Source organism: Nerophis ophidion, linkage group LG05 (assembly GCF_033978795.1).
Source record: "Nerophis ophidion isolate RoL-2023_Sa linkage group LG05, RoL_Noph_v1.0, whole genome shotgun sequence".
NCBI classification, from domain to species: domain Eukaryota; kingdom Metazoa; phylum Chordata; class Actinopteri; order Syngnathiformes; family Syngnathidae; genus Nerophis; species Nerophis ophidion.
This window is the reverse complement of record NC_084615.1, coordinates 42,766,888-42,785,932: the sequence shown is the minus strand read 5'-3', so window position 1 is coordinate 42,785,932 and position 19,045 is coordinate 42,766,888. Positions and strand designations below refer to the sequence as shown.

Below are 19,045 nucleotides of genomic sequence, written 5' to 3'. Positions count from 1 at the left end.
CGCCCGTATTAATATTGAAGGGCGAAAATCAGTAGACATTCGCGAGAATAGTTGCTCCGAAATTCGGCAGTCACCCGGAAAGTTTGGGAGGCTTGGCAAGTGTGATGCTTTCAAGCGGCATTAATTTAAAACTTTTGGCGGGCCCTAACATCAACTTTTCATATTAAGGTGCGGGCCGCGTGTCTGAGACCCCTGGTTAATACATAGCACAAAGCAAAAAAAACAACTCTGAAAGCAGTGTTATTTCATTTTAAATTTCAAAAGAATTTTGTGGCTCCCATTGTTTTCTTTATTTTGTGAAACTGGTCAAAATGGCTCTTTGGGTGGTAAAGGTTGCCGACAACTGGTTTACACTATCTTTCCTGTATATCCAGAAACAAAAGGGTCGGTAAAACCATGTTGTGAAATGCAAAGCCTACTGCAATGCACACAAATTGCACACAAACTATGCGTTTTTAAAAGGTTAGGTGGGATCGGATGCAGTCTGCTGAAGTGTGTACTCATCTTGCAGATCCGTGTGTGTGTCCCGTGTCCTCCCACTGTGGCATGTTCGCTCCTGATGTGTGCAGCCGCTCAAATGGGGCCACTCACTCGACCGTGACAAGTCAGAGTGTATGTGTAATCACATATCACAGCAGGTCAAAGCATCTTCACTTGAACCTGATATGCAAACATAGGTAGCAAAAATGCACACATTCTGTGTTGATTTTGTTAAACTTGTGTTGAAAAAATAAAAACCCCATAGGTCACTACAACTTGCTACCAATCAAATCTTTGGAGAGACAAGATTTTTTTTCTATTGACTCTCATTAGATTGTTTACCTAATTTTGTGGCCAGTTGTTGGAAAAATCAAAACTGCTTACTAAAATTATTTTTTGCAGCATAAAATAAATAAATACAAATTTGCAGTCCTGGGTTCAAATCCAGGCTCAGGATCTTTCTGTGTGGAGTTTGCATGTTCTCCCCGTGAATGCATGGGTTCCCTCCGGGTACTCCGGCTTCCTCCCACTTCCAAAGACATGCACCTGGGGATAGGTTGATTGGCAACACTAAATTGGCCCTAGTGTGTGAATGTGAGTGTGAATGTTGTCTGTCTATCTGTGTTGGCCCTGCAATGAGGTGGCGACTTGTCCAGGGTGTACCCCGCCTTCCGCCCGATTGTAGCTGAGATAGGCGCCAGCACCCCCCGCGACCCCGAAAGGGAATAAGCGGTAGAAAATGGATGGATGGATGGAAATTTAAATAATTTATCAGAATGTAAACTTAATGACATTTACTGTTTAATAATTTAGTTGTAAAATATATAAAACATTTCTTCACTATTTGGCAATTATTTATTTCATGACCAATATTTGTGATCAATTTTATATAATTGATGGTATTTTTAATTAGATATTTGTTTAATGACTTATGTCACACCCGGACATGGATTGGTTTTGCTTCTTCCACGCAAAGGATGATTGGCACGAGCCAGACGAGAGTGTGAGTACATGTGAATACTAAATACAAAAATAAACAAACTAAGGGCGCTCACAAGGAGGTACAAAACTTGGCTATAAAATACGAACAGGAAACAAAAACACTTGCGCTATGGCATGAATGAACTATGAATAAACAAAAGATACTATCAAAGATAATCGATAAACCAAAAAACTAGCACTGAGGCAAAAATACAAACATCTTACGTGGCGTGGTCAAAAATGGTTAGCAGCGTGGCAAGGCGTGAAGGTTTGGCAGTAATGCATGCATGCAAAGTTCCCAGACTGATGGACAGAAAGTAAAATCCTTAAATACTGGCTGTGGTAATTAGTAACAGGTGTGAGAGGCTGAGGATCGGGGCATGACTAGAGGAACCAGGTGGAAACTAATGGGTTGACATGGTAACAAAAGCAAACCAGGAAGTGCAAAACAGAACAAGAGTCCCGAAAACAAAACAAAACATGATCAAACATAAAACCAGATTCACAGGCATGACAACTTATTTATTAATTTCATTTTCATTTCATGATGCAATACAATGCGCAATTGCCTTTGTGCCACACCATCACACTTTTTATCACCTATACCTTAGCTTAAAATGTGTGACTTGCGCTTGCAGGTAATAGAAGGTAGAAATAGGTAAAGGAAGGTAAATACAAGGTTAACAAGCTACAACAAGGTAAATGCAGTGTAGAGTAAGGTAAATATAAGATACAAGAAGGTAAAAAGGTAAGAGAAGGTAAATAGCAGGTAAAAACTAAATAAATGAAGGTGAATAGAAGGTAAATATAAAATAAGAGGCAAAATAGAAGGTAAATACAAGGTATAAGAAGGTAAATAAAAGGTATATACAAAGTAAAAGAAGGCAAATAAAAGGTAAAATAAGGTAAATACAAAGTAAAATTGGATACATTCAAGGAAAAAGAAATTACATAGAAAGTAAAACAAGATTCAATCATTCAATCAAAGTTGACTTATGTAACCCTTAATCACAAATGTCTCAAAGGGCTGCACAAGCCACAACGACAGAACGAAGATTAATACGAGGTTAAAGAAAATAAATGGAAATTAAAGGAGGTAAAATCCTGAGTACCACCATAATAGAACCCGCACGCAAATAGTTGTACTCGCACCGCACTTTGAGCCTGGATCACCAACGTGTGTGAATCCTTGTTTGCGGATTCTACAGAAAGTTACGCAGGCATTGATTGTTACATGGAATGATTGAATGTGAAATATTTGTGACTGTATACAAAATATAAATGTATATTTTGTTCCTTATTTTGTTATACTAATACTAATGTGTATACTAATACTTTTTTGAAAAAAACAAAATGTTTGAAAAGTGGGCGGTACAAAAACTGTGTTAGCACTGTATTATAAACACGAAGGGGGTGCCCAGTGTCTATACATTGTGGTTGTCTACACCGATGCATTACCAGACTTCTTTGCACAGCAGGATGTCAAATTTAAAGGCAGGTCATGTGGTAAAAAAGCAGTTTTCAAACCATGCTACAAGAAAATTCTGGGAATGATGACCTGAACATGTTTTCGTGTGCAGCCAAAGATGTTTTCTCTTCTCGGAAATGAAGTCATGCCGAAACGCGCCTGGGAGGAGAACACATTGCACCTGTCAGTCGTGGCTCAGGGCAACATTCTGCATCTAGCCCCCCCTCTTTTCACCAAACCTACCCCCCCACTCTACACTGCTTCCATCCATTCTGGCTAACACGCACACACTCTCCCAGAAACATGAAGCAAGGCACATGTTTCGCTCACGCATCACATGGTGCACGCACACTCCCACGGTCAATGACGCTGAATGTCTTCGTGGGCACTCGCTTTTGACTCATTCTTGTTTTTCATGCAGGTTTTTTACGCTATAGTCCATTTTTCACACCGCATCAACCTTCATGTGTCATTTTGTCAGCCATTTAGCGTGCACTGCACACGCTCAGTAGACATTTATCATGCTTGTTAGACACTAGTAAAAAATGTGCGCGAATAAGCCAAGAGATATTAGTAAATGATGAAGAGGTAAAACAGCTGTGGCTGCACGTTACTGCCCCCTAAAGGACTGGAGTGGATCAGGATCGATTGATTGATTACAATAAAACTACTCAACATAAATTTCCTAACCGTGACCTGCTCAGTGGCCTTGTGGTTAAAGTGTCAGCCCTGAAACTGGAAGGTTGTGAGTTCAAACCCCAGCCGAGTCATACCAAAGACCATAAAAAATGGGACCCATTACCTCCCTGCTTGGCACTCAGCATCAAGGGTTGGAATTGGGGGTTAAATCACTAAAATGATTCCCGAGTGTGGCCAATGCTGCTGCTGACTGCTCCCCTCACCTCCCAGGGGGTGAACATGGGGATGGGTCGAATGCAGAGGGTAATTTCACCACACCTAGTGTGTCTGTGACTATCGTTAGGACTTAACCCTTTTTAGAGTGGTGGGGCTCTAAAAAGATAGATGGATGGATGGATGGATGGATAGATAGATAGATAGTACTTTATTTATTCCTTCAGGAGAGTTTCTTCAGGAAAATTAAAATAGATGCATTATGCATGATACAGGACATTTGGATTGAGGTTTTGAAATGGTTTTGTTACTATATCATTATAAGAAGAGATGTTTAAGCAAGCATCCCTCTGCATTGTTCGTGTAAAGCGATAGCAAGGTAACCCCTGCGCCTACACGGTTAAGCATATGGTCTTCCCGGTCCAGAGAGAATTGAAGAGAAATAAGCTAAAAGAAACTCACTCCACATGTCTTTGGACCCCCCCCCATGGAGCGCTTCCATATGTTCAACATATTAGCGCTCGCCGGCTGCTTGTCAAAATAAACCAGGGAGAGCAAGTATCGTCATGCATCGATTTAGTCACCATCATGAGTCGTGCTTTTAAAGACTTTTCGTTATAGAAGTTCATTCTGGTTATAAAGCAGCGACATCTGAAAAGCATGCAAGTAGGCCCCCTGGTGGCAATGTGAAGCATAGCGTGATTGTGTCGCGATTGTGTCGTTCTTGTGCGGCGTCGAGAGCTTGCTTGTAGAAAAAGTAGATTCTGGACTTGCTCAGTGGCCTTGAGGTTAGAGTGTCCGCCCTGAGACTGGAAGGTCGTGAGGTCAAACCCCGGCAGAGTCATACAAAAGACTATAAAAATGGAACCCATTACCTCCCTGCTTGGTACTCAGCATCAAGGGTTGGAATTGGGGGTTAAATCACCAAAAATGATTCCCGAGCATGGTAACTGCTGCTGCTCACTGCTCCCCTCACCTCCCAGGGGCTGAACATGAGGGATGGGTCAAATGCAGAGGATTATTTCACCACACCTGGTGTTTGTGCGATTATCATTGATACTTTAACTTTATTCATATACGTTTAGTATTTTGTTATGTAATCGCAGCCCTAAAAATAGTTTTCATGTCATTATTCCAACATTCCCGAGTCATTTTTTTCTAGGCTGTCTCGGCAACAGGGCCTGGAAGATGAAGGCGACAGCTCACACCATCCGTCTGTAAGGACGACGCTAGCATTTACTCTACGTGCTCCGGAGAGCAATGGCCGCCCTGCATGACAGGTATAGAGAGAAATGGAGTCAATAGTCACCATTGCTCACTCTCAGTTCCCGAGTGTGTGTACGTCATTCGCCGCTGGGAAATGTTCACGCGCGATATGCCGCACTGACACGCTACCCTTTGAGCACGCACAAGTCGCATTGTGTTCTTACTACACCGTACTTGTGCATCCTTAGAGAACACTTTAAAGTCTGAAATCACAGACATTTGATTAGCTATATTATTAGATAGGTAGGTAGTTAGATCGGTATGTAGGTGGATGCACAGGTGAATACTGAAGTTGTGCGAGATAAACCGATGAGACGGAATATCTGGTTTGACAAGCAAGCGATTTGGCTCCATTGGTAGCAGCGATTAAAAGAAATCTGATATTTGTATTTTTAGATCAATCAAGTGTTGAAACGTGGACCATGCATTATGCGAGACGGGCAATCGGTTCAAAGTTTAAAACAACATGAGAGCCAGGAATGTGTGCAAATGTCCGCCAAAGGATTAATGGGTACGCTCCGTTATCTTACCTTACTGAAGACAAGAATAGTAGTGATGTGCGATACTACTGATTTTCTTTGCGATCCGATGCGGAGTAAAATTCAGGCTGGTATTGGCGATGCCAATCTGATACCGACACATTGTGCAAATATACCTAATGTGTCTGGTGAAAAGTAAAAAGTATTGTATTTCAAGTGTTGCTGCTCTTGGGGAATCATCTTTAAACGATAAGTCACAGGGCGAAAAAAAAGATGGCGATATTCTGCACTCAATGTTATCTTAATTTATATTCAACTGTGTGTACTGTCTCCAATTATCCTACAATAAAAGGATGCATACACATGCTTCTTTATTACACTGAGTGACTCATAACCAATATTTTTCTTAAACAAATGGCAGATGTAAAGACTGAGCACAGCACTGTGTGTCTCTGCACATTACGTATTTACCCAGGCGGAGGAAAAAGTAGTTCTCACCAATCGCATTTTATTTTGAAAAGTTCCCATTGATTTTGTTACTTTACTTTTCAATAAATTACTATCTATCTATCCATCTATCCATCCATCTCTCTCTCTCTCTCTCTCTTTCTCTCTCTCTCTCTCTCTCTCTCTCTCTGTGTGTGTTCCTGGTAATGATATACAATATCTCAAAGTAACTAAAGTATCAAAAGTATTGATATTTGGATTTTAAAAATCTATATCAGAGCATTTGGTATTGATATTTCAGTATCGATCTGTGCATCACTAAAAATATATGTAAACAGAAGCAGTGTGGTCCACTGATGAGTATTGCTAGTGACTAACGCCCCTCCACAGTGTAAAACTGTTTGCAGGTCAGCAGTCAATCAATCAATCAATCAAAGTTTACTTATATAGCCCTTAATCACAAATGTTCCAAGCCACAACGACATCCTTGGCTCAGATCCCAAATTATGGCAAAAAAAAAACTCAAGAAAAAACTCAACCCATTGGGAACAACGGGAAACCTTAGAAAGGACCGCAGAAGTGGGCAGATGAGCCAGTATAGGCGTAACATGATCATACTTTCTTGTTCATGTCAAAAGTCTAGCAGCCACCTTTTGTACAAACTGGCAGCATGTAGATTCTGATGAGTGCAGGGCCAAAAACCAAAATCTGTGAAACTCCGCACGTTACATTAGCATACTCTGAAGTCGCAATATATAACATATTCCAGATATCTTACGACAACTGGAATGGTACCAACCACAGATGATAGCTAATGACTGTTGACAACGGACCTTACTATTTTCTACGAAGATTATAAATCATGAAAAAGTGTACTTGGTTTATTCGTTTACGTAACAGTTTTACAATTTTAAAAAGAGACGGGCCTCAATACTTTGCAGCAAATCTTTGAACATTTTGTCTCAGACGAAAACTCTCGCCACCAAATAAAGTGGTAGCTGCAGCACAGCAAGGTTAGCATTTTTAGCACTTTGCTATCCAACAGATGAAGCTCTTTTACCTTCACCACTCTGCCCCCTGATGTCTCTAGAGGTAAAACAAGTGGTTTAACGACGATAAGACAGCTTAATGCTAGAATAAGAAATCAAGAACTTTTTGTGCTGGCAAGACTTTTATTTTGCCCACGACTTATGGCCTCTTCTACTTTTTTTAACATTCAGTCTGACAGTTTGGATTTGGATATTCTCTGCAAGTGTGCATCTCATTTCTATGTGGCTGTGCGCGGTGTGGGAGGACAGGCGAGGAAGCAGGAATGGAAGTAGCGAGACTGAGGGGAAGTAGGTAAAGAGATCACATTTCCCACAATGCACTGCATGTTTAATGGACCTCAGTGATTTGTAGTCTCATCATAAATACAGTGGAGGGTTACAGTAAGCGTGTGTGAGTCCACTGAGGTTCGTGTGTGTGCCTCCTATCTTTTAGCAGCGTCCAGATGTGTACCATCTGAAGTCCTATTCCTGCAATTTTAAACATGTTTGGCGAGGAAAGCGGGATCAAAGCAGATGCGGTTTAGGGGGATTTGCAGATGGCGCGCCACAGTTTTTTTCCGCCCACTTTACTTCGTCTTCCAAAGTTTAGCTAGGAGAGAAGGGGGAAAAACACAAGTGAGGTTGAGTACAGTATAGAGCTTGTCGCTGACTGTTGCTTTTGGAAGTACCCGTGCTGGTTGCCTTGGCAACGCTTTCTCTTCTGTTCTCCCAACAGTCATCATGTGTTTATTAATTCATCCTCTGCTGGTGTTGCCAATCAAATAGCTCAGACTTTAACGTCTCAACATGAGGTCTTTGATGAAGGTTTTAGGGCCTTTTTTTGTAAAACCCTTCTGACATTCAGTGGTATCAGAGGCCACGGAAGCTGAGGTCTGAAGACAAATATTCTTATTTCATGTCCATTCTCTGTTTTAATTACTAAAAACAAACTTCCTTCACAACAAGAATCCTATTGATCTTTAAGTTCAGATATCCGACTGTCAATACCTCATTCACAATTTGCATACAATACTTAACAAGCAAACAATACAAATGTTATCCATCCATCCATTTCCTACCGCTTGTCCCGTTCGTGGTCGCGAGGGGTCGCTGAAGCCTGTCTCAGTTGCATTCGAGCGGAAGGCGGGATACACCCTGGACAAGTCGCCACCTCATCGCAGGGCTAACACAGATAGACAGACAACATTCACTCTTACATTCACACACTAGGGCCAATTTAGTGTTGCCAATCAACCTATCGCCAGGTGCATGTTTTCCATCCATCCATTTCCTACCGCTTATTCCCTTTGGGGTTGCGGGGGTCGCTGAAGCCTATCTCAGCTGCATTCGGGCGGAAGGCGGGATACACCCTGGACAAGTCGCCAATTCATCGCAGGGCCAACACAGATAGACAACATTCACACTCACATTCACACACTATGGACCATTTAGTGTTGCCAATCAACCTATCCCCAGGTGCATGTTTTTGTTGAAGTTTATTTATGTTTAGCATCATGCCATTTTGAACCCTCTCACTGATTCAAAGCAGAAAAATGGTATAGTATAAGCCATCTTATGTCATCGTCCGCATAGAAACTTTGTTGTTTATATTAGCTACAGTATGCGTGTACTGTGTTCCAGAAAACTGTGAGGTCTTAAATTATACCTCTTTTGTGTCACTGTACGTATGTATATGTACCCTAATGTAGGTATGTTGCCAGGTAGGCGGGTAGTTATCGGGCAGTTAGATAGGTATGGCAGTTATGTAGATAAGCGAGTATGTACTGGAGATAGATATATCGGTAAATATGTAGGTATATTGTAACCAGTGGTTCTCAAATGGGGGTACGCGTACCCCTGGGGGTACTTGAAGGTATGCCAAGGGTTACATGAGATTTTTTTTAAATATTCTAAAAAATAGCCACAATTCAAAAATCCTTTATAAATATATTTATTGAATAATACTTCAACAAAATATGAATGTAAGTTCATAAACTGTGAAAAGAAATGCAACAATGCAATATTCGGTGTTGACAGACAGATTTTTTGTGGACATGTTGCATAAATATTGATGTTAAAGATTTATTTTTTTGTGAAGAAATGTTTAGAATTAAGTTGATGAATCCAGATGGATCTCTATTACAATCCCCAAAGAAGGCACTTTAAGTTGATGATTACTTCTATGTGTAGAAATCTTTATTCATAATTAAATCACTTGTTTATTTTTTAACAAGTGTTTAGTTATTTTATGTTTTTTTCCAAATAGATCAAGAAAGACCACTACAAATGAGCAATATTTTGGACTGTTATACAATTTAATAAATCAGAAACTGATGACATAGTGCTGTATTTTACTTCTTTATCTCTTTTTTTCAACCAAAAATGCTTTACTCGAATTAAGGGGTACTTGAATTAAAAAAATGTCCATAGGGGGTACATCACTGAAAAAAGGTTGAGAACCACTATTGTAGACATCTATCTTGATAAGTTTGTAAGTAAGTAGGTACCGTATTCTTCGGACCATAGGGCGCCCCGGATTATAAGGCACACTGTGGATGAGCGGGTCTATTCAGGTCTATTTTTATACAAAAGGCGCACCAGATTATAAGGCACATTAAAATGGTCATATTATGATTTTTTTCCCCCCTAAATTTAAAACACTTCCCTGTGGTGTACATAATATGTAATGGTGGTTATTTGGTCAAAATGTTGCATGAATGATGTTTTACAGATCATCTTCAAGCCGCTTTCTGATTGTTGTTGGATGCAACGTTTTGTGGGCGGTCTTATTTAAGTGGCCCCACTTTGACAGTGTCTTCTCCCTGTCATCTTTGTTGTAGCGGTGTAGCGTGCAAAGACGGGAGTGGAAGAAGTGTCAAAAGATGGAGCTAATTGTTTTAATGACATTCAGACTTTACTCCAATCAATAACGGAGCAGCATCTCCTCATCCGTGGCTCACAAGTGCAAGAACAACGCCGGAAATGTGTCCCGTGAAAAACCGTCCGACCAGAACTCTCTAATAACTAAAGTTCCTTGGCTGAATAATGTTAACTCCCTACACCGGTAGTTTGTTGCGCTTCTATAGCGAGACTACTGACATATATAAGTTACAACTTTACTCTACTTTATATTAGAAATGGCAACAGCGGAGGATGAATACCCCATAACAAGAAGATAGAGAAAAATAAGAATCTTACAGACCACGGAGTCACCACAGACCACGATGGCGGACACGTACAAAATTTCAGAACTAATGCAGATCCCAAATACACATCAGCAGGTACCAAAAGGTAAGAAAAGTTGATTTAGCAAAATTTTGCAAAACACCAGATATGTCTTACCTTATACACACACCATAATAACACTCATATATTGGAAAACAGTACAATCCATCAAGCGGTGTGGCTTCATAGCTTACCAAAGTCGTACTTAAACATTTTGATAGATTTTTGAGCGCCGTGTGTAATGTTCTATATTCTCAATGGAACATTTAAAGTTTTGGTGTTGTTTACTGCCGTCATCTTGCAGTCTACACGTATCTCTCGTGTGTGACTGCCATCTACTGGTCACACTTATCATTACACCATGTACCAAATAAAATAGCTTTGAGGTCGGTATGCAGAAGTGAAGTGAATTATATTTATATAGCGCTTTTCTCTAGTGACTCAAAGCGCTTTACATAGAAGGACAATTATTCCATACATTAGGTGCACCGGGTTGTAAGGTGCACTGTCGATTTTTGAGAAAATGTAAGGATTTTAAGTGCACCTTATAGTCCGAAAAATACGGTATATGGGAAGATGGTAAGATAGATAGGTATGTAGGGAGGTACATAGACGGATAGGTTGGCAGGTGGCTAGTTGGGTATGTAGCTAGGTATGTGGGTATAAAAATAGGTATACTGTAGATAAATGGATTGATAGATAGGTAAATAAATGGGAAGGTGGTCAAATAAATAGGCATGTAGGGTAATTCGGACTAAAACGGATAGGTCTTGAGGGCGAATGATAGGTATGTAGGTAGTATACTATAAATAATTGGGTTGATAGATTATGTACTGTAAGTAAATGGGAAGGTGGTGAGAAAGGTATGCATGTAGCTGGGTAAGTTAATTTGTGATTAGATGGATAGGTTGGCAGGGAGATGGAAGGGTATGTAGATTTGTAAGCAGGCATGTATCATGTAAATAGATGTTTTCATAGATATGTAAGTAGATGCGAATGTGGTCACACGTGTATGTAGGTAGATGGGTAGGTAGAATAGAACCAAACACTTTATTTCATCAAACATGAGGGAAAGATGAAAATGTAGGTGGTTACGCTGTTAAATGAAGTTAAAATACAAGACAAACAATAAATAACATGCAAGAAATAAATATCAGTACGAACAGCAGTGAAAAACAGCAAAAACTATTGGCACAGATTCAATAGCCTAATGACCCACGAGTAAAAACTGTTTTAAATTCTGTTTGTCCGGCTCTTTTGTGACTGAAGTCTCTTTCATTATGGCAGCAGGTTGAACGAGTGCTGACCAGGGTGAGAGCGCTCTGCCAGGAGCGAGAGCGAGCAATGTACTCTAGGGAGGGCGGAGGGCGACTGATAATCTAGTCTCGATAGATGGTATGTAGGTAGGTAGATAAGCATGTTGGCTGATATTTAGGTGTATGTGTGAAGTATTTGGTAGCTAGATAGGTATGTAAAGGGAAATAGTTGGATAGTTAGGAAGGTAAATAGGTAGTTCTGTGTTGCAACTTTGCTGACATCGGCTTGACTTTGACATGAATAGCTAACTGCTTCCTTGTTCTTTTCGGTGTGCACGCTGCCGATGCAGAAAAAAAGTGGTTTAAAAAGCTCGCATTGGTGAAGGAAAAACAATAATTATCATGGTACCAAAAGTGTCTTATAAGTGATGGAAATGTATTATTAAAGGTATAAACTTATAATCGTAGTTATAATGATAAATGTAAAAACCTTTTGAGAGGTGTTTATGAGGAGGAGTCCTTGGCTTATTATTGTTTTTTGTCTCTGTGGAATGATGCAAGCTGGACTGTGTTCTCGCCACCCCTTTCAGCCGGGGGCACATGGCTCTGAGCCCGGAGAGGTCAGCAGGGTCAGTCTCTGCCCGCCGCTCTGACACCGAGCACCGGCTTGTTTACAGGTTTTACTGTCGCAACGGCTCAGCCTCCCATGGGCGCGCACTCCACCACATTTAAACACACTATTCTGCAGTGCTATAATAGGTTGCTATGGCAACAGTATGACCTGCCTGTGTGCACACCTTTCCTCTCCAAAGTATGCACATACAGTACTGCTGGGAAACATATTGTGTGTATTTATTAATTATGGCTGCAGTAACGTGAGCATTGATTTACTCTCCAGCATTTGTCTGAGCTGCTGGCGGCCGTGCGTCTGCCCTTCATCCACCCATCCTACCTTCTCAACGTGGTGGACAACGAGGAGCTCATCAAGTCGTCCGAGGCGTGCAGAGACCTTGTCAACGAAGCCAAGCGCTACCACATGCTGCCTCATGCTCGCCAGGAGATGCCGACCCCCAGGACCAGACCCAGACTCTCTGCAGGTGACACACATCTGCACAAATCTTTATTTATTTATTTATTTTTTTTAAAAGTCTCTGACTATACAAATGACTTTTGCTTTCATATATCCAGCCATACCTACCTAGCTAGCCGGCTATCTTTACCCATCTACGTCCATTTTTATATGTATATCCATCTCCCAACATACATATCTGCCAACCTACATACATACCTTTCTATATATCCATCTAACTACCTATCTTTTTACCTACTCATCTACCCACATACCTACCCACCTAACGAGATGTCTACCGAAACATTTATTGTATACACTTACATACCAATCTTTCTACCAAGCAACATCCAGGACCTACATTCCCTACATGCCAACAGACCCGTCTAACTACCAATGTACGTACATATCTACAGTACATACATCACCTTGACCGTCAACCTACCTAAATAGCCACTCACATTGCCATTTGCTTATCAGCCTACATATTTACCTACATACCTATCTACTACTTACCCAGCTACTTACTTACCAACCTACCTATATGACTGACTACCTACTGTACCTGCCAACATATCTATCTACCTATTTACCAACTACATACCTATACCTATCAACACACCCTAGTTAATACCTTGCAAAATGCCTACCTACTGTACATCCACCGTTACCTCCCTACCATTTACCTCCATACTGTACCTACCTATCTACCCACAAAGTTATAGCTACAGGACATGCATGCATAGCTACATATGCCTCTACCTACCTGTTTACTTACAGATCCCTCTACCTTTACACCTGTCGACTTACCTACGCACGTGTATGCCTACCCATCGACCTACATACCCACATTTTCCTATAATAGTAAACACTGTTGTAGTACAAGACAAACAACTTTGTGGAACAACGTCCACCTAAAAGCTATTTGGGACTCATCCTACACACACGGACACACACACCTGCATGTCCTTGCTGCCAGTGAAGTGTTTTCACACACACCGACACACTTCACCGCTTGGCTGTACAAACAATCGTTGTGTGCGTCACGCTGCGGCGACTTCAGCCTCCGTTTGCTTTAACGGCTAATGAGTAAACAAGAGGGGAGTCGCTTGGTATTTCCGTTTAATTGTCCGTAATGACGTCGTTTGAGGCATCTTAAGGGCTTTGGCAGCATTGCGTGCTTGCGGGCCCACCACATAATGTTTGTTTGCTTGTGGCTGTGTAAGTCACAATCACATAATAGCACATAAACGCCGCTGGGGAGGAGTGCATGCATGTTGCATTACACGCCACCTGCTCAGTGTGTGAGATCTTGCCTTTATAGTTTTGTGTGGCACCTGATGTCATGTATTTTGGGCTTTCCACTAGGCCTCGACAACTAATTAAATTTGATTTGGATTATGGCTTCTCTAAGATCATAAAAATGCTATTATCAAAAAAAACTATTTCCACGCACTGTGCATACAAATTCCTGAGGTTGTGACGGTGAAACAGATAAGTGAGCGTTTTAGTAAAGAAAAGACCACGTCTACCAAAAGTTTTAGATCTCCCTTTTTTTTTTTTTTTTTACAAAATATTTAATCAGTTCAACTAAATATTTCACAAATCAAATCAAATCAACTTTATTTATAAAGCACATTTAAAATTTACCACAGAGGTAGCCAAAGTGCTGTACAATGGACAGGTTAAAAGATAATACGAAGACTGAGCAAACAACACAACACAAACAGAACATGATAAAAAATAAATAAATAAAACATAAAAACAGGTTCACAGCAGGTGTATAATGGGGCGCCATTGCAGGATGGATATCACTTAGTGTTAAAAGCCAAGGAATAAAAGTATGTTTTTAAGAGAGATTTAAAAACAGGAAGAGAGGAGGATTGTCTAACACTCAGAGGTAGGTCGTTCCAGAGCAATAATACAATAATAATACAATTCGAATTCCAAACCAGCAACATTCAGAATAGCAATCAACAGAGTAATTGAGAGGACATACAAACATGAAACAAAACAATCCAAAGTAGTCAAACAAAAATGTATTATATTGACAGCAGTATCAATATCAATAAGAATTCCAACATAACAGTGATTAAAAATCCCTTATTTACATTGTCTTGTATAAAAAAGGAGAATTGCATCATGACTTTCGCTCTTTTGATTCAACAACATCATTGATTTTTACTCACTGCAGACTTCATTAGTTACAACGGACATAATAAAACATCACTTACTGTACAATGTCTGCTAACACTACGATGACAACTAGCAAGATGTCGATACATTCCTGTTTACATGAATGCCTCACTATCCTGGCAAAGAAAAAAAGGGGATTACCAAGGGTTTTGTTGGGACCATGTTTTGGCTGTCAAACTTTTTGGATTATGTCTTCATTCTTTTACTATAAAAGTTGTGACGGTTTGCTGGCATCGTGGTGCGGGTTCGTTCTCTCTATGATGCAGTCGGATTGGACACAGCGTGAAGGTAAGAAATGAAGATTTATTTATACTACAAAACACAGACTAGGAACATAAACACTTGCACAATGCACTAAAGGCAAAACAAACAGAACTAGCATGGGAGCTAGAAAAACTAAAAGCGCTAGCATGTGAGCTCGGGAACAAACAAAAGAAGCATAGCACGGAAGCTAGCAAGTACAAGAAATAGTTTTTTACTACAAACGAGAATCAGCGTAGTTACCTGTTGCATGGAACGGAAATTACTTGGATGCGAGTACGAATCAACAGAAAAGGCAGGCTTAAATAAGGAGAATAATTACAAGGCAGGTGCGCGTCAAAAAAAAAGGCAGGTGACACTAATGCGTAGCTATGGAAACGGAACAAACAGGAAGTGCCACAAGGAACTAATGAAGACAAATACCAAACAGGATGTGATACAAAAACAGAACAAAAACAGAATATGACATGATCCGAGCAGCGGATCATGACAAAAGTGAGAGGCATGATTTATTACAGTATCTGGAATAATCTCTCACAAACAGCAAGGTCAGGAAGTAGCTCACCAACTGATGATGTGAATACAGCAGCATAAGGAAGTTAGCTCACTGTGATAACGTAGCCGCTAAAAATAAGTCCTTAATGGTCGCGCTTACAATAACAATATTGCTATTACTTGGTTAATATTTGGGTCACAAATGTAAATTGTGTATATTGCTATTGTTATTTTGATTTAATGCTTAAACTATTATTAATTGTATACTTGTTGTTTATTCGTTACTAATTTATATCCATTGTTCTTTTAAATTATATTTATAGTTGAGTTTTGGTGGTGAAATAAATACTAATAGTTTTTAAATCAATGAATCATCCTGTTATTAATCTTGATGTCAATCCATCCATCCATTCATTTTCTTCCGCTTGTCCCGTTCGGGGTCGCGGGTGGTGCTAGAGCCTATCTCAGCTGCATTCGGGCGGAAGGCGGTGTGGAACCTGGACAAGTCGCTACCTCATCACAGGGCAAACACGGAAAGACAGACAACATTCACACTCACATTCACACACTGTGAACAATTTAGTGCTGCCAATCAACCTATCTCCAGGTGCATGTCTTTGGAGGTGGGAGGAAGCCAGAGTACCCGAAAGGGGAATCCCTGCAGTTTTGATGTCAATATCGATCAAAAATAATTGTGGTTATTATTTTTGCGATAATTGTCTAGAATGAGCTTCTTCAAATGAACGTGTGTGTATCAGTTGTGTAAGGGGTTTTTGTGTGCCTATTTGGGCGCCACACAGTAGAAAGCGCTCTTCTGTTTTCTGCATGAACTTTTTGTGCAAAAGACAGGTGAGTAATTTCAGATAAAGACTGGACAGAGAGGGTGAGGTGAAGAGGTATTAGAATGATAGGAAATGGAAGTTTGGGGAAAGGGCAGATGCTGTAGTCATTCATTGTGCGTGCGTGTGCGCGTGCGTTTTAAAAATGCAGCTAAGCAGATGGGGCGCCACCTGAGCACTGTTGATAAGACTGTCAAGCGTAAAAGAAAAGAGAACTGCCTTCCATGAAGCACTTCTTGCTGAGCAATGTCAATCTGTGGACTGTGAGTGTCTGTTTGCGTGCTTGTGTGCCCGTGTGTGTGCGCCTGTGTGTGTGTGTGTGTGTGTGTGTGCGCGTGTGCGTGTGTGGGGCTGAAATATTGTTTTTGTACTTTTCCATACATCTGCAGAAAATCTTGTTATGATTATGAATTTAAATTGCCTATTTTTGCTGCCAAGTGTTTTAATCAAAATTGTTTCACATGCACACATTTTAATCCATACCCCAGACTCATATTTTTTTTGTATTTAATGCAGACTTTTTCCAATAATGAGCACATTTTGGAGACACACACTCTGTCTGTGACAGGCGTGGACAAATACAGCTCATTAGCATCAGAGCTACCGTTACAAGTGCTTATTACTGGTAAAAGCATTTTCTAAATTCCAGCATCCTGATGAGATTGTGGATGACTTACTTTCAATACACGCTTTTCAAAGATGCTGTATAATAAGGGTGTCAAAAGTACGGCCGAGAACAGGTTATATCCAGCCCGTGGGATGAGTTTGATAGGTATTAAAATTTACCTGAAATTTTTGAATGAAAGAAACTGCTGTTCTAAATGTGTCAACTGGATGTCGCAAAACCACATGATGTTAGTACTACATAAATAACATACTGTAATTTGATTTTGATATAATTTTTTTAACTTGATGGATTGAAAATTAACACCAATGAGTTGAAAGATGAACATTATCACATAATTTATTCCCAAAATATAAATAACGACAAAGTAAACGTATATACTATTGACCATGAGCGATCAGTGGAAAGGAGCAGCTCCAAAGCGATCCGACCTACACCAAAGACAAGCTTTATTTGAAAAAGTAAAAGAGTCAAACCTGCTCAAAAGCATGTCCTCCCTCGGTGGTCCACTGAACCCGAGCGACAACAGCAAGCAACTGTCACATTTGGCGCCCAACGTGACTGGACCACCGGAAGCGGGGGAGGACGATCCCCTGTGGGTTCTAATTGGTGCGTTGGCGGCCCTCGCGGTAAGCAGCTGTCAGAATTGCCAGATCCTGCAAGCATTGGCGGACCAGACCGGGGACAAGAAGGGGACAAGAAGGACAAGAAGGCAGACTGCGGTGCAGAGGAGGCGCCCCCTGCTGAGGAGACAGATGCACAGCCGGTGGAGCATGCAGCTGAAGAGGAAGAAGAAGAAGAAGTGAAAGACGTGGTGGTGGTAGAAGAAGAAGAAGTAAAACCGCATGATGATAAAGATGAGGAAGAGGAAGAAGCAGAAAAAGTGGTGGTGCTGGAAGAAAAACGAGAAGAAGAAGAAGAAGACGTAAAAGAAGAGGAGGATGAGGAAGAAGAAGAGGAAGAAGTCAAAGAGGACAAAGAAGAAGAAGTCAAAGAAAAGGTTAAAGAGGACGAAGAAGAAGAAGACAAAGAAAAGGTCAAGGAGGACAAAGAAAAGGACAAAGGAGAAGAAGAAGACAAAGAAAAGGTCAAATAGGATGAAGATGACAAAGAAAAGGTCAAAGAGGACAAAGAAGAAGAAGAAGACAAAGAAAAGGTCAAAGAGGACAAAGAAGAAGAAGACAAAGAAAAGGTCAAAGAGGACAAAGAAGAAGAAGAAGACAAAGAAAAGGTCAAAGAGGACAAAGAAGAAGAAGAAGACAAAGAAAAGGTCAAAGAGGACGAAGAAAAGGTCAAAGAAAGGGATGAAGAGAAAGACAAAGAAAAGGTCAAAGAGGACCGAGAAGCGGAAGTAGAACCACAAGACGAAGAGGTGTCAGAAGAAGAGGACAAGCTCGCCTCGGTGGAGGAAGGGATGGAAGAAGAGAAGACAGGTGGCCGTGGCAGTTTTTTTTCCCCCGCCCCTTCAAAAAAGGGAAAGGGGTGTAGGCTCAGCTGGGCGGAATCCCGCCTTGCGTCTGGCGATGGAAGTGGGGCCGACGACGGGGCAGGGCACACTGCAGCCCTGCCCAAGATGGCGGAGGATGCGGTGGAGCGGAGAGGCGGGGCTTGCAGGGAGCGACGCCGCCATAATCTAAATCAAGTGTGTGGCACACACACCGGCACACAATTAAATCATCTCCTCCTGCTGTATAAAAGGGGAGAAGGAGGAGAGATCGAGGAAGGAGTTGGAGAGCCTACAAGAGCAGATGAAGAGCGATCAAAGAGCGACAGAGAGCGAGCTAGAGAGAAGGACGACGACGACGGTGGCTAAAAGAGCGGACGGTGAGCGATCAGTGGAAAGGACCAGCTGCAAAGCGATCTGACCTACACTAAAGACAACCTTAATTTGAAAAAATAAAAGAGTCAAACCTGCTCAAAAGCATGTCCTTTCTGGGTGGTCCACTGAACCCGAGCGACGACAGCAAGCAACTGTCACAACTATTAACCGCAATAGGTTATTGTAAAAAAAAAACAACAACAATATGATTTGTAAAATTTCAGAAGTGCTTGTTGTATTTTTAAACAAAGAAAACAAT

At 40.9% G+C, this 19,045-nt stretch overlaps 1 protein-coding gene across 5 annotated transcripts in view; it reads left to right on the top strand.

Moving 5' to 3' along the window:
* The window catches only part of LOC133553138 (kelch-like protein 29), a 600,020-nt gene that overhangs the window by 501,608 nt on the left and 79,367 nt on the right, over nucleotides 1–19,045 (top strand). For all 5 annotated transcript variants that reach the window (XM_061901009.1, XM_061901008.1, XM_061901007.1 and 2 more), the window contains one exon: nucleotides 12,381–12,579. In XM_061901009.1, the coding sequence (XP_061756993.1) occupies nucleotides 12,381–12,579 (199 nt within the window). The remainder of the gene's footprint in view (nucleotides 1–12,380; nucleotides 12,580–19,045) is intronic.